We start from the raw sequence: 16,705 nt of genomic DNA, 5'->3' as shown, positions 1-16,705 counted from the left end.
AAATGTCTATGACGACTCCCAACTTGTGGTCAGATAGGTTAATGATGTTTATCTTGCAAAAGAGTAAGGAAAATCATGCCCTATAAGTGTATGGTAGAAGAATTCAAACAGTAATTTGACCATATAGTATTTGAAAAAATTCTAAGGATTCAAAACAAAGCGACAAACACAATGGCTACAATAGGTTTTTTTGCTGGATGTGCCTAACAATGTAACATACTATGAGTTCTTGGTGGAACAGTTAATGATTCCTGCCTATGACATTCCCTTGTGCACATTTGTGTGTGAGATCGTTGATCCTAATTCCCCATGGTACAAAGGGGTTAATGCCTATCTCCACAACAAATACCTTTCCCTCGGCTTGTCTTGAAACCAATCAAAAACCCTTATCCAACTAGATGTCAAATATGTTATTGTTGCTAATACACTATACCAAAAAATTCTAGATGGGACTCTCCTTAGATGTCTTGACTCAATAGAATCATAACTAAATTTGTAGGAAGTATACAAGGGTATCTGTGGTGCCCATTCTAGTGGTCCAACCCTAGCAAAGAATCCATTGCGAATAGGATATTATTGGATAATAGTGGAAAATAATGCCTATAAATTTGTTCAAAAATATCCCAATACTAGATATATGGGGATTTGATAATGCATTGGCTCAATAATTTTACCAATAATGTCTCCATGGCCATTCTCTAAATGGTGACTCAATCTCGTTAGAAAAATCAATTCAACCTCCTCCAATGGACATATGTTTATCCTCATTGCCATTGAGTATTTCACAAAGTAGATAGAAGCTATCTCCCTTATATCACTGGTAAATAGATTGCCAAGTTCATACTCAACTACCTCGTATGATGGTAAGAATTTTTGTTAACTGTTATCATAAACCATAGTAACCCCTTTAAGAATCAAGATGTTCATGAGCTCTATGAAAAATTTCACATCTAGCACTTTTTTGCCACACTCTAGTATCCCTAGAACAATGACTAAGCTGAGACATCAAACAAAACAATCCTCAAGAAAAACATCAATGATGTTGGTCGAGATTGGCATCTTCAATTGAATCCCACCCTATCAGCCTACAAAACCACCATCTGTACCCCCACTAGAGCTACCCCATTTTTCCTAGTCTATGGATTAGAAGCCATAATCTCAATAGGGGTCAAGTTACCATCACTAAGAGTATAATTGTAGAACCTAGTTTCAAATGAAGAGTATTGAATAGCTAGATTTTATGATCCATATATGCTAGATGAGAAGCACCAAAATGCACTGAACTACTTGCAAGAATATTAGAGCCACCTTAGTTGTAGCTATAATAAAATGGTCAAATTTTGTTTCTTTGAGAAAGAGGACTTGGTCATCAAGGAAAATCAGATAAATTTAACAAAATGAGAAAAAATAGACAAATTTGAACCAAGACAGTGAACTCTTATCAATGATGGAAATGATTCTTATCAATTGTCAACTCTAGAAGGTGAATTATTGTTGAATCCCTCAACAACATACATCTTTGCAAATTCTATACATAACTCTTGGAGAATCCTGTCAAAAATACAAAAAAATTGAAAAAGCAAAAAAACATCATCTCAATGAAAACCTGGTAAACAAGAGTCTTGATGACACAAAAAAAATGAAAAAGAGAAACAATCCGTTCTATGGTGAAAACCACTTTGGAGGTGCCTTGGGCAAGTACCATGTTGAAAACTTGGCAAATAGGTGACATGTGTAGGAGGTTATATCTCTTCCATGTACTATCATTCTATCTGATCAACCATCATTCCATAAATCCATTCATTATCTTCTTTCCACCTTCCATTATAGAACTTGGTGACACACCTCTCATGGCTTGAGATTCGCTAGTCTTTAGCGTCACCATTCCACATCCACAATAAGTCATTTTGTCTCACCTTTCCTGCGATAAATGGTCCTAATCCTGATTGGGGGCAAATCCTACATCGTAATCTAAGAAAATCCCTAAAAATGAAAAAATGTCTTGGAGAAAATCACTAAAAACTCAATAAATGTCCTTAATAAAATCATTAAAAATTAAAAATTTTCATAAAAATTAAAAATGTCTTAAAAAAGCCTCTAAAAATTAAAAAATGCCCTAAAGAAATCCATAAAATTTGAGAAAGTATCCTAAGAAAGACACAAAATCAGAAAAATAATCAAAATCTCAAAAGCAAATCCATCAATCACAATCCATTTTAAAATATCCCCTTGCGATGACAGATGTTTAAGCAAACACAAATGCAAAACATATCAAAACACTAAACTTAACAAATCACATAACAAGAAATATATCAACCAAGTCTACAATCAAACCAATCAATACCTATAAATTAGCTATCATTTGTCTTATACAAAAGATGGTATACTTAAAAATAGATGGAGCAGTCTCACATGGGGTATTTCTTTTTAGAAATGAGACAACCATACAACCATGGTCACAACACAAATAATCTAACAATAACAAAGATCAATATAGTTGTTGACTTGTTTGGTCAAATAAGTCTTATCTTTATTGATTTATCTCAGATTATGTTCCTATGTTCTCAAGGATGTCCACAAGTGACTAGAGGAGCCAGGATGGTTCATGATCTTGTATTTCTTTTGTTTTTAGTTTGTGGTGTGTTTTCATGAAGTTCTAGGATGCTAGTGTTTAGCTATATGTATTGGCATGTTCATTTAGCAAAGATCCTATGCAAAATTATGTTCATGGATCATTATGCTTGTGATTGGCCCACATGCCTTGAATTTTAACACACAAGTCCTAGGATGGATGGAAACATTCCTTGTTTGCAATTTGTATGTTCATGCAAAAGGAAAGCATAAAAAACCTTGATTTTCTATACCTTCATGCACACACCTCCATTTGCCATATAATAAGGCTCAATGATGATATTGTTGTACACTAGTGAAAGCACGATATAAAATCAAGACCGAGTCTTCATCTTTTCTAGGATTAATCAAAAGTCTATGACAATCAATTATATCTTCCAAACCATAACTATTCCTCACTTCTCACTAACTCATTCATCCACCTAATTGTTCTTCCATTAGTCCATGTGGTCATTGATCTAGTACTCTCACACACAAAAACAAGTACATCCTACATCCATAAACATATAAGACAATAAGCATATCATATCATATTATTCCATCACATTTCATCACTATTTTACATCCTTAAGCATATAAGGAATTGCATCTAAAAACATACATGCATTAGGGTTTCATTAAAGTTGGCATTCAACATCATCACATAAAGAACATACATGTTGTTACGTATCCATATAATCATCATAAAATCATATTCATCATGCCCGTCTCATATAGAATCATAATCATCACGTGCATACATCATGGAACATACATCCATTATAAACATTCATCATAAATATATTAGAAAGCATTGAATAAGCATCATAATACATCCATCATACCATATAACATTAGATAGAAGATACATATGCATATAGAAGATAGAGCACATGATAGAATCACCAAAAAATAAATAAATGTTAGAGTACAATATCATAATGTCTGTGATGTCTAAGATAACCTTTAATAAGTAGTTATAGTTTAAGAATAAAGATAAGAATAAAGACAAGAAGATTATAGAATAAGATTACCAATGATTCATGAAAAGATAAGTAATAGTCATACCTTCAATTGGAAGAGCTTCATTGATAGACCTTCACACACCTGCAATAAAATAGTTAGCATCATAGTATAAAGACTTGCAAGCATCTATAGAACATAAGAGGAATCTAAAAGATACACATTTGCCAAACATGAGGACTATAATCATCTGCACACCTCCTCACAGTCATACCATTTTATACATGAATCCCAAAGGATAAGTGCATAAAATGATAAGGTCATGAGCAAATCATCTACAGATGGAGTGTATAACCAAGATTGGCAAATATGTAATCCGATATCTCATATTCCATTTTTATTTAATATGAATTTGTACTACTGAATTGTGATCGTCTTGGAATGGGTTGAAGAAAGATAAAATAATATAATCGATATATGAAGACATCGAACTAGATCAAAGATAGTTATCTACAATCCCAAATATGCATGAGGATGCCAATGACTATACATTCATGGAGCTTTGTATTCAATATACAATCAAATGAGACATCCATAATTCGATTAAGGCATACATCTTTGTCGAAGGAGGATCCAATCATATTAGTACTATTCATTGTCACCGATTTTTACTTAACAATAATATCACTTATGTTCAAGTGAGAACCAACTCGATAACAAGGGATTATCTTAACTAAACAATAACAATTGAGTATTTTTTTGAAGAGATGTGATTATGATCAACAAGTGAACATGTCTCTATAATCCAAGAGACACATCCAACCAATCATGCAAGTATATAATTACAATAATTTCTCCCACAAAAAGACATGGTGGAACTTTATATATATATATATATATATATATATATATATATATATATATATATATATATATATATATATATATATATATATATATATATATATATATATATATATATATATATATATATATATATATATATATATATATATATTATAATCTAGTTTGGATAGCTCTTAAAGAGCCAATTCTACAAGCACATTATTGAGAGCACAAATAAATCATTTCATATCAGAGACAACCCCTTTGTTGCAAGCATTATCGAGTATATTAGGCATAGCAGAATTTCAGAATTGCATAAGTATATAAGCATATCAGATACAAAAATTATTGCTATAAACAAAAAGAAGAATTGACTGCATGGATTGAAAGATTTCATTAGAAACAACAACTATATCACTATAAGTAATAATTAAGGATTAGACATTACATGTGATAAGAGTTATACCAAGGACATCAATTCGTATTGATATAAGCAATACCATTATATCTTATTACATAGTTATATTGTCATATTAGACATTCAATTTGAATCTCTTATCTATTCAGGCGAAAGGAAAGTTTAAAGACATATTATTCACTTAGCATTTATTATATTGATTATAATAGAAAAAACAAGTGATATTAGTTGATTATATAATTTGTGCTATAATTTGATATTATAATCTTTAGCAAGTTTAAGGATCTGAGTAATTGTCTCTTAAGGACTAATAATCCTGGAAGGGACATTACAAGTGGTATCAGAGCAAGAAATCTTATCATCCTATGAATATTTATGAGTGATAGAGAATTGAAAACCTATCACCACAAGAAGTAAGGCCTTGAGACAAGAAAAATAATTAACAAGGAGGAACAAGCATGGGTGATGAAGATCTTCGTAGGAAGATGGATTAATTATTTACCGAACAAAAGAATACTCAACAAAGAATGGATCAGGTACTTGACATGCTCACACAAACAGTAATGAACACCTCAACAAATAATAATAATAATAATAAAAGGAGGGTATGAAGGAAAATCAACTAATGGAAGTCCAAGCCATAGGACAACCACAAAGATGTCCCAACCCATTATAGCAACCCAAGGGTTGAACAACAAGAAGAAAACAAACCTTCATTAGTAGATCTCTAAGATCAATTCTAACAAGATTGGGTAGATGGAGGGCTCCAAACCAAAATGTCATTAAAAGATTATATGGATTTAAGAATGAGGAATTTACCAAGGAAAGGCAATCAAGACAACGATTCTAAACTAAAGCGTAAGGTGGGAAAACTCAACATTCCATATTTTGATGAAAATACTACTAGAGGGCATGGGTGCAAAGCTAGACACCTACTTCCAACTAAACCCAATGACCAAAGAAGAAGCCATCAAGTATGCAACCCTACATCTGGATGGAGTAGTAGATGAATGGTGGTACCATATAATGACCACCATGGTTCATGCAAGAATCACATCTTATATGGAGTTTATGGAGAGACTCAATGAAATATTTGATAGCAAAGATCCCGAACTACATTTTAATGAATTGGCACAACTCAAACAAAAGGGATCCATAGACGATTATATAATGGAGTTCTAGAGGCTATGAGTCCTTGTCAGCGACATCTCCCAAAGGCATCTCATAGTCCTATCCATGGATGGACTGATGAATCCACTTGGAGGATGGATGAAGGCCCTCAATCCTAGCACCTTGTAAGTGTTATGGAGATTTCTATCTATATTTTCAAAATTTGGTTGCGAGCTTTAACCCATAAAATGCCTCACCAATGGAAGGGCCAACATGGATAAGATTATACAATTTACCCTACAAATATTGGATAGATGAATGCTTGACTAGGATCAATGACCAAATTGCTAAATTTATGAATGTGGATTTGTGTACTGGAAAAACCCTAATTTCTGCACAAATACAACTTATAATGATAAAAGAAATCTTGGAAAGAATCTAAACCTAAGGGATCTCTAAATAAAATTTAAAATTAATTTTTTTATAGCTAAACTACAAGAAAACCCTAGCAATTTTGCCAGTTTTGGCACCACTGGAAGTCTTGAAGTTTGCAACAGAGAGCTTGTTGCTTTCTTTGCCAATGTAGCCCATGAGAATCGAAGTATGAAAACTACTTTTTTGTTAGCTTGTCTGTGAATTGACTACATTATTGTTGGGAATTATGAGACTCTTGTTCTATCCACACATTTGTGCTATGTGGAACAAATTGAAAAGACAACTATTGCAAGCCTTCCACACAAACCCGCCCTGAATTAAAATGCGCATTATCAAGTAACCAAATGGTGAAACCATTGCAAACAACCCACCTCAAGATTCTGCACAATTTGTGTCATGTAGGCAACAATGTTGAATGAATTTCTAAAATAAATGAAAATGCAAAACGTCACACCAAAGCAAAATGTGTAAGCATACTCCAAAATCATCAACAAATCCTCACACACTGCCCAATTGCTATGTTGCAAATGACATGCAAGAAAAGTGTAGAAGCACAAACAAAGCATGTACAGTGTTTCTAAAATGTCACCTGCACTCTAAATGTTAACATTATGAAATGGTTTTTAATTTTTCCTTCTCCTTCTCGTCAGATATTTGATTTTTCTAAAAATATTAATCTTGAAATCCCAAAAAAATTATTATTTGCTGATTAGAAAAAAGAAAAAAAAAAAAAAATAACAAGAAAATTGTTTTAATAAAGAAATAAAATTACACTAGAGATTTAATTTTGTTAATAAGATTTCTAAGACACAATTTAATTACAAAATGATGTAATGAAAACATTAATCTCCACCTTATATAAGGCAGGGACTAATAATCACACTTATAAATTAAACTTCATAATAAACTCGACCATCTTTGATCTCATAAATTCATTCATTCATTGATTTATATGGCAACGATAAAAACCTAAAGCAAGAAAATAGGGCCATTCGCTACCAGTGGAGACCCAACTTATCTTGAATGGATTGTTTAGTTTGCTGTTGCTCAGTTTATGATATCAGGGTTTCTCTTTTTACTCGACCTGCATCCCTGGTATCTCATCTTCCCCCCATTCGTGTACATCCAGTGGCTTTGACAACACCTGATTTTCTTGTTTCCTTTGTTAGATATCCACCAGCAGTCCTCATTTCGTCAAAATTTTCATGGCGTTTATCATGCGACGCCATACCCACAAAGCAATCACAGATAAACCCACAAATAGAAGAAACGAGACAGCGCCGCCATAATGCCATGAAACAATTCTTGCTCAAGGAATGCTGTTTTTCTTCCTCTCAAATCACATTACTGATAAGCAAAGACCCCAGCCTCTTCAGAAGAAGGTCCACAGACAGGGCCCATCAGGTACTTCAGTTGCTCAGAGACTCTGGATTCACTGTAGAGCAGATAAGGAAAACTATTATCAGAAACACAACTGTTCTTATTCGTTCTGTCGATGGCCATTTGAAGCCTAAAATTGAATACTTGAAAACATTAGGGATGGCTGAAGAAGATGTGAATTATGTCGTCTCCCACCATCCCAGACTTCTTACTAGCAGATTAGATGAAACTATTGCTCCGAAAATCTCATCACTGATCAAGTTTTTTGGGTCAAAGGATAACCTATTTAAGGCCCTCAGGAAGGCACCTGGGATTGCGTCCTATGATGTTAAAGTGTTGAATAATAAATTGAAGGTTTTGGAAAATACAGGCCTCCTAGAGCATGAGATCAAACGAATTCTTGAAAGGAACCCTCGATTCCTTTGCTGCTCTGTAGGTAAGATAGAGAAGAATATGGAGTTCTTGACATGTACTGTAGGGTTAAAACCAAATGTTGTGGTTAAATATCCTCAATTCTTAGACTTTAGTGTAGAGAAGAGGATGAGGCCACGGTATGAGGTGTTTAAGTATCTAAATGCATTGGGAGCTCGCCATCACCTTACTACCCGTCTGGTTATAATTCTGGCATTAAGTGAGGGGGAATTCACTCAAAGGTTTCTATCCGGCAGTCCTGAGGTCAAAATGTTACATGAAAAATACAAGGGCAAGACTGCGGATGTTGGAGTAACTGAACTTTTACCAACTCACCAAAGATAATTTGGAAATGAACGGTGATTTGCAATGTATCAGGTAGCGTTTTTAAGGTATGTTTTATTGATGTTACTGAGGGATTTGCTTCCATCCACTAATTCTACACTTTCCTGCAGTCCATTTTTTCCCTTTAATTGTGAAGAATTTTTTTGGTTCTACCCTGAATTCAAACAGGACATTTATGAAATGTATGGTCATGTATTAAACCTAATTCAAATTGTATTAGAAACTATTCTTTGCATTTGGTGTTGAAACTATTGAATGGTTCTCAAAGATTTATCAGGCCCAATTTTGAATTGGCTTTTTTTTCCAATGGATTCAACCGGATTACATAGATATTTTAGCATCTGTGTCTTTAAGCAGATTACAATCATTGGAGTAAGCACATACCTATTCTGAAGTCTCTTTTGGCTGAGCTGTCACAAAAAGGGGGATTTATGTTAGTGGTTATTTCTCATAAACTGTATTACAGCTGTGTTTTGTACGTGTCAATAAAGAGCATCAGTCCCAGTTTGCTGTCACCAAACCCATGTGACTGCTGAATAGCTCTAGTTTGCTGTCAACGTAGATAACTGTCTTATAGGGATTTCAGTTGTGATTGTTAATATGTAACCTGAGTGATTAATATAATAAAAGGGACAAGAAGTTAGTTATTTCTTCTGTTCCAAATTCTTTCTGCTGTTCTTATTTTTAATTTGGTACCAGAGCCTTACGTGCTCCTCGATTGTTTTTTTGGTTTGAAAATTTGAATGCTGGGTATGTTACATTGTGGTGGGTATTCACAAAGGAGGCAGCATCTATTGCGAGGTTTGAACAGTTGTAATTTACATGTGTTTTGTAATGTGCTGATTTGTAGCCTGCATTTGAAGTGGTAGTGGGAAGCCATGAAGAACTCTATGTGCTGCTTATAAGATTATGAGATCTATAGCCTGTAGCTTTAACCATTGTTGCTTATTGTAGAGAAGAAAGATTGTGATCTGGTATTTGGGCATCCAATCTGTCCACAGTCTAAAAGAGAATGTCAGATAAAAGTGAGATTGTTGAAGAACCACTAGACAGTGATGATGACATCATTGAAGATGAAGAACTTGTTCTATTTTGAAGAATCCAATGCTTTGAAGATAGAAAGAGATGCAGAAGAGGCTAGATACACGCTCAATAGTCTGAGGTTCTAATCGATTGCAGAAACTATACCTCATTGAGGATTGGTGTCCAATAGTTCAAGGGAGATCTGAAAATCTAGAAATTCAACATCATACTTTTACGAGGTTGATGAGACACTTCATGTGCAAATGTTGTGCAATGATGTTGGGAACTTGGATGATAGCTGCATGACTATACCAGCAGTTGAGAGCAACTTAAAGAAGTCTTACTGATCTATGAACTATTTTTCAAAGAATAGCTTCTATATAATTTACTTGTTATCTTAATTTAGTAAAAATACTAAATAGTGTAAAAGGCATGTTAGAGGGTTTTTCTTTTTGTCATGATCACCACATTAGTCTCAATGTTTTCCAAAATGCCACGCACCTTTTGGGAGGGAAATCTTTTCTTTACAAAAAGTCAAGTTTTGTTTTTTTTGAATGCTTGAAGATTTCCAATACACGTTGCAATAGGAGTTAGGGTTTGGAGAGATGCTATGTAGTTAGTTGATCCACTTTGCAGGATCATGAAGGAGTAAAACAGGGCACATAACATGAGAGGTTCAAAATTTCTTTTGCTGTTATGTAGCATAAATAAGAGCTCTTCATTCTTGGTGTAAGAAGAGCAGATGGTGGATTTAATAAGCACCTAGTTAGCATTAGGCATGTTAGGGTTTATTGTTTTGATGTTGAAAATAGCAGCAGTTGTTTGTTCCATTGGTTGCCCATTGGTTGCCCACGTTGCAAGGGAGTTTATGGGCATACAATGTTCATGAATGTTTTTCCACGTTGCAAAACAGAATGAAAAAAACTTGGCACGTTGAAGGGGGTTTTGGTGTCCAACATTGAAGAAGTCCAAGGTTTTGTTGTTTGAAACTAAAGAAAGGTCACACCCTTGCTTTCCAATGTTTGCACACGTCTTAGATCTTTTATCTCTGTTATTACGTTTTGACAGGTCAGGCCATTTACCTTTCGCCGTGCCATATTAGTTTCTCATCTCCAAACATCTAAATAAAGAGATCCTCTTGAGATTTTAACTATTTCTTTAATGGTGTTAATGTAATGTCCCTCCCTCTTTTGGCTTGTCACACCTTGTGATTTGTGTTGTGTGGTTCAACCTTTATTTTGTTGTTGGTCGATTTTGGATTTGGTTGTGATGCTTGTCTATGCGTCTTGGTTTTCTATGTGACTGATAATTCATGTTATGTGGACAGTTAGAATAATGGTGTTATTTGATATTTCTTCACTCTGTGTATGTTAGATGATTATAGATGGGATATTTTTGGTGATAATAGAATTTTATCTTGATGATCTTAGATGTATAAATGTTTGATCTTGCATTCCTTATGATCTCTGATGTGATTATGTGGTTATGATCATTAATTGAATGGCATTGTCTTTGATGGAAACATATGATGTAGTTTATGATGTGATTATTAGATGATGTTCATAAATGGTATTTCATTACTCGATTAGTTGGTCTATGAGTTTCTTTATATTTATCGATGTATATTGACTTAATGTGCATTGTTTCTTTGTTTGATGTGCTTGGGTGAGGGGGAAAAGTGTCGCATTGCTCTCTATGGGCAAGCTACGTAGCTTCCATTCCCTACTCATGGTATGATATTGGGTGGTTCATATATATGTTTGTTCGACAATTTGTTTATGCAGTTGCAGGTATCGAGCATCGACTCCACCTGAATCTTCAGGTTTGGGCATGCTCTCCAACCCAATGATAAAGTGGACAAGGAAATATCAATCCGACCCCATCAAACGCCCTAGTCATTGTTTGTACTGTAAGATTTAAATTATTTAATTAACTCGAAAGGAGTAATTGTGTTTTCAAAGATTAATTATTTATAATTAATTATAGTTTTTTCTTTTGGCTTGTTTAATTGAGTAACTTGAGGGCTTAGATTATTTTAGAAATTGGAAGGATTAACTTAATAGAAAATTATAAATATTCAATTTAGTATTGTCATTACTTTTGTATTAAATTATTAAAAATACAATTATTTTTTATTTATTTAAAAAAAATCAATTTTGAATAATATAGTAATTATTTATTTAAATGAATGATTTTGCATGGGAGTGTGGGGGTTACAAATAATTTAATGAAATTAATGAAGAAATATTGCATGTGGAGAGTTACAATTTTTTTTAAAAGTTATTTTTAATGGGGTTTTCTGGCTTTTTGGGGAGGAAGCTCTACCGCGAAAAACTTCTTGCAAATTGTTTTTGGTTTTGGGGATTTTTTTTACGAATTTTCTTGGGGGTTTTGCTCTAAAATTTTGTGTGGAAGATTGTTGAAGCTCCTATGGATATTGGTATCATGTGGTGAATACATGGAAATTTCCAACTTCATCCTCTATATTGATCTTCTGGTAGCAAATAAGGTAGACTTTTGGTCTTTTTATTTTGTGCATGTTAAAATTTTGTGTAATTTTGTTAAAAATCAGTTTACTATTATCTTTTTATCAAATCACGAATATATGGATGTCTAATCATGGGATTAATTTTGGTTTTATAACTCATTTTGTAATTTTAAATTTTAGATTAAATTGGGTATCCGAGAAAAAGAAAGGGGTTCTGAAATTGAATCCGAAATGGATTATGAGCATTCTGTTATTCCATGTCTGTAAAATTGAAACAAAGATTATCTTATTTCCTTTTTCTTCTCGAGATTAAATTTGGGATTTAGTTTATGTAGATTGCTCGGTTTCTGAATCAGTTTATTGTCATATATATCCGTATTCGTTTTGGAACCGAAATGCATTTCCACTATCGTATATTCTTGCGAGTGTTGCTTGGTATGCGGGAGTACCGCACTGTGTAATGTTTTGGTTGTGGTCATATGATGTCCTAAGGGGTCATATTGTGTCCTATGACCCCTATGACCCCTTAGGACACCATATGACCCCTAAGGACAACATACAACCTCTTATGACACCATATTGGGTCATTATGGGTTTTATGGTGTCCATAGGGGTCATATTGTGTCCTACGGCCCCTTAGGACACCATATGACCCCTTAAGACACCAAATTGTTTCATTAGGGGTCATATGGTGTCCTAAGGGGTCATAGAACACAATATGACCCCTAAGGACAACATACGACCCCTTATGACACCATATTGGGTCGTTATGGGTCCTATGGTGTCATAAGGGGTCATATTGTGTCCTACGACCCCTTAGGACACTATATGACCCCTAACAACACAATTTGGTGTCTTAAGGGGTCATATGATGTCCTAAGGGGTCAATATTGTGCCCTGTGACCCCTTAGAACACCATATGACCCCTTAAGACACCAAATTGTGTCTTTATGGGTCATATGGTGTCCTAAGGGGTCATGGGACACCATATGACCCTTAAGGACAACATATGACCCCTTATAACACCATATGGTGTTGTTAGGCGTCATATGGTGTCCCAAGGGGTCATATTGTGTCCTACGACCCCTTAGGACACCATATGACCCCTTAAGACACCAAATTGTGTCATTATGGGTCATATTGTGTCCTAAGGGGTCATGGGACACCATATGACCCCTAAGGACAACATACGACCTCTTATGACACCATATTGGGTCGTTATGGGTCCTATGGTGTCCATAGGGGTCATATTGTGTCCTATGACCCCTTAGGACACTATATGATTCCTTAAGACACCAAATTGTGTCGTTATGGGTCATATGGTGTTCTAAGGGGTCGTAGGACACAATATGACCCCTAAGGACAACATACGACTCCTTATGACACCATATGACCCCTATGGACAACATACGACCTCGTATGACACCATATTGGGTCGTTATGGGTCCTATGGTGTCCATAGGGGTCATATGGTGTTCTAAGGGGTCGTAGGACACAATATGACCCCTTAAGACACCAAATTGTGTCGTTAGGGGTCATGTGGTGTCCTAAGGGGTCGTAGGACACAATATGACCCCTAAGGACAATATATGACACCATATTGGGTCCTTATGGGTCCTGTGGTGTCCTAAGGGGTCATATTGTGTCGTACGACCCCTTAGAACACCATATGACCCCTTAAGACACCATATTGGGTCGTTATGGGTCCTATGGTGTCCTAAAGGGTCATATTGTGTCCTACAACCCCTTAGGACACCATATGACCCTTTAAAACACCTAATTGTGTTGTTAGGGGTCATATGGTGTCCTAAGGGGTTGTAGGACACAATATGACCCCTAAGGACAACATACAACCCCTTATGACACCATATTGGGTCGTTATGGGTCCTATGGTGTCCATAGGGGTCATATTATTTCCCATGACCCATTAGGACACCATATGAACCCTTAAGACACCAAATTGTGTCGTTAGGGGTCATATGGTGTCCTAAGGGGTCGTAGAACACAATATGACCCCTAAGGACAACATACGACCCCTTATGACACCATATTGGGTCGTTATGGGTCCTATGGTGTCCTAAAGGGTCGTATTGTGTCCTACAACCCCTTAAGACACCATATTGGGTTGTTATGGGTCCTATGGTGTCCTAAGGGGTCATATTGTGTCTTACGACCCCTTAGGACATCATATGACCCCTTAAGACACCAAATTGTGTCGTTATGGGTCATATGGTGTCCTAATGGGTCATGGGACACAATATGATCCCTAAGGACAACATGCGACCCCTTATGACACCATATTGGATCGTTATGAGTCATATGGTGTCCATAGGGGTCATATTGTGTCCTACGACCCCTTAGGACACCATATGACCCCTTAAGACACCATATTGGGTCGTTATGGTTCCCATGTTGTCCTAAGGGGTCATATCGTGTTGTACGACCCCTTAGGACACCATACGACCCCTTAAGACACCAAATTGTATCGTTATGGGTCATATGGTGTCCTAAGGGGTCATGGGACACCATATGACGCCTAAGGACAACATACGACCTCTCTCTCTCTCTCTCTCTCTCTCTCTCTCTCTCTCTCTCTCTCCTAATCTCTCTCTCTCTCCCCACCCTCTCTCTCTCTCTCTTTCTCTCTCTCTAAAATATGAGTAATAAAATCGGATATTGGATATCCGATTTCTGTCATTGCCAATAATGTGGCAACAGTAAAAAAAAAGGCGGCAACGGGAAAAAAATTTGGGACCACAAATTTATACACTAAAATCGAATATCCGATTTTTGTAAATAAAAAAGAGCCTTGTGGGCCATTTTGTGGATTCCAATGGCCCATAGTCTTCACATTCTATTTTCTGTCGATGATCACTGATGAACCAAAAATAAATAAAAATTGAAATCTAATTTGTATGCATTGTTTATTGACTCAAGAACCAATCAACTTCTACTATCCGCCATGCAGTAACAATGAGGTCCCGCAATACTTTTTGAGGAAACTCTATTGCGAATTTAACTATCCTCCATGCAGTAACAATGAGGTCCCGCAATACTTTTTGAGGAAACTTTATTGCGAATTTAACTATCCTCCATGCAGTAACACAGGGTCCAAGTTCCAGGGTAGAGGTGGGGGCTCCGCATAGGATAGAGTAGGGGCACAATGTACTCAAAATTTGGCACCAAGACCCCCAAGTAAACCAAAGATTGCACATATCACTACCCCTTCTGTTGTAAAGGAGGGTGTTGAGGTAGAGACCTTAGAGTCCATTAGCTCACTGACTCAAAGTCTTATATATCACACAAGGCCTCTAGCACAGGGTGATGTGGTTGAGTCTTCTAGGAATCGAGTTCGACCTCACTTATGTCAAAATTGTGGGTCTCGTTGTTTTTATGATCATGAAGATGATTCAAATGCACGTGGCCAGGACACATCTGCAGTGGATCAAATTGTTGTGACAAATGATCTATTGAATCAAACATTTGACATTGATAGTCAGGTAAATTCTCGAGTTATCGTAAAACAAAAGGAATATCGTAAATTTGAACAAGTTCAAATTCAATTTCACATCATATTTGTCTTATTTATCTATTAATTCAAATATTGAATGATTCTCACTTGTAGTTTAATTTCTATTTTGATGCTTGCCATAGGGCTTTGCAACTTCAGATTGTGAGTGTGCCCCTGTTATGAATGAATTATTGCAAAAATTGATTGAGAGAGATTATTAGTTTGCGGTAAGTGATTAAGGTCCTTTGTTGTATGCCTATATGGCATTTTTGCATATATATTTCCAGATATATGACATTATATGTCTATATGGCTTTTTTGTAGGACTATATGGTTTTATTACATATATTGTACTTTAATCGACATATAACAACGTGTCATGACTTACTCCTGCACAATATATATAGAAAAACAATTTAAATTTAAAAAGATAAGAAAAAATGTTGTTAAGAATTTCCAGGAAAGTACGAAATTGTTTTCCTTTCAAAATATCTAGGTCATATTAGTTTGAAGAATAAGAGATGCAGGGAAGACTGAAAATAATAATTACAAGGGGATGCTGCCATCATATTTTTGGAAAGATTGAAAAGAACCTAATTGAATTAATATCATTTTATTTTAGATTTGTCTGCAAATTCTTCCTTCCTATGTAGATGATAGGGATACTATAGCTTTAATTTGCTTACAAACAAGTAGATTTGATATTTATTATTGTTAGTATGTTGTTAAAAGAATACATCATATCCAAATGGTGGTTGGCATGAGCTTGAATATGGTAAGTTGTATGCATCTTGAAGTTGAATATGATATGTTGTATACATCTCGAAGTTGAACTTTGATTAGACTTTGTCAGCATTTGATGAATCATAAATGTCATTTCATTATTAATCTTGTGAGTGTGAGGTGTAGAAATAAATATCAATTACTTTGAAAGTCATGGGTGGTTGTCCTGATATGATAACTACCAGATGGCTATGCCTTATGAAGAAAAGCTGAACAAATAATAACTAATTGAGAACATCAATTCAAATCCATAATATAGAGGATACTAATAACAATTCTTGGCATATTTTATATGCCTAGTTTTTCAACCACCAACCTTCATGTATGTTTACATGTTAAGCTATGTGATTATTTCCGCTTACAGTTTTGTTCAACTTCTTGA

At 35.2% G+C, this 16,705-nt stretch overlaps 1 protein-coding gene across 1 annotated transcript; it reads left to right on the top strand.

The window, feature by feature from the left end:
- The first annotated feature begins 7,325 nt into the window (after positions 1 to 7,325).
- LOC131077098 (transcription termination factor MTEF1, chloroplastic) lies at positions 7,326 to 10,807 on the top strand. Its single transcript, XM_058014525.2, has 2 exons — positions 7,326 to 8,565; positions 9,473 to 10,807. Exon 1 carries the CDS (start codon positions 7,406 to 7,408, stop codon positions 8,516 to 8,518), a length of 1,113 nt encoding a protein of 370 aa, XP_057870508.2. The 5' UTR covers positions 7,326 to 7,405; the 3' UTR covers positions 8,519 to 8,565; positions 9,473 to 10,807.
- Positions 10,808 to 16,705: the final 5,898 nt, after the last annotated feature.

Source organism: Cryptomeria japonica, chromosome 9, assembly GCF_030272615.1.
Source record: "Cryptomeria japonica chromosome 9, Sugi_1.0, whole genome shotgun sequence".
NCBI lineage: Eukaryota > Viridiplantae > Streptophyta > Pinopsida > Cupressales > Cupressaceae > Cryptomeria > Cryptomeria japonica.
The sequence above is the reverse complement of the archived record's forward strand: the minus strand, read 5'-3'. Positions and strand labels throughout refer to the sequence as shown.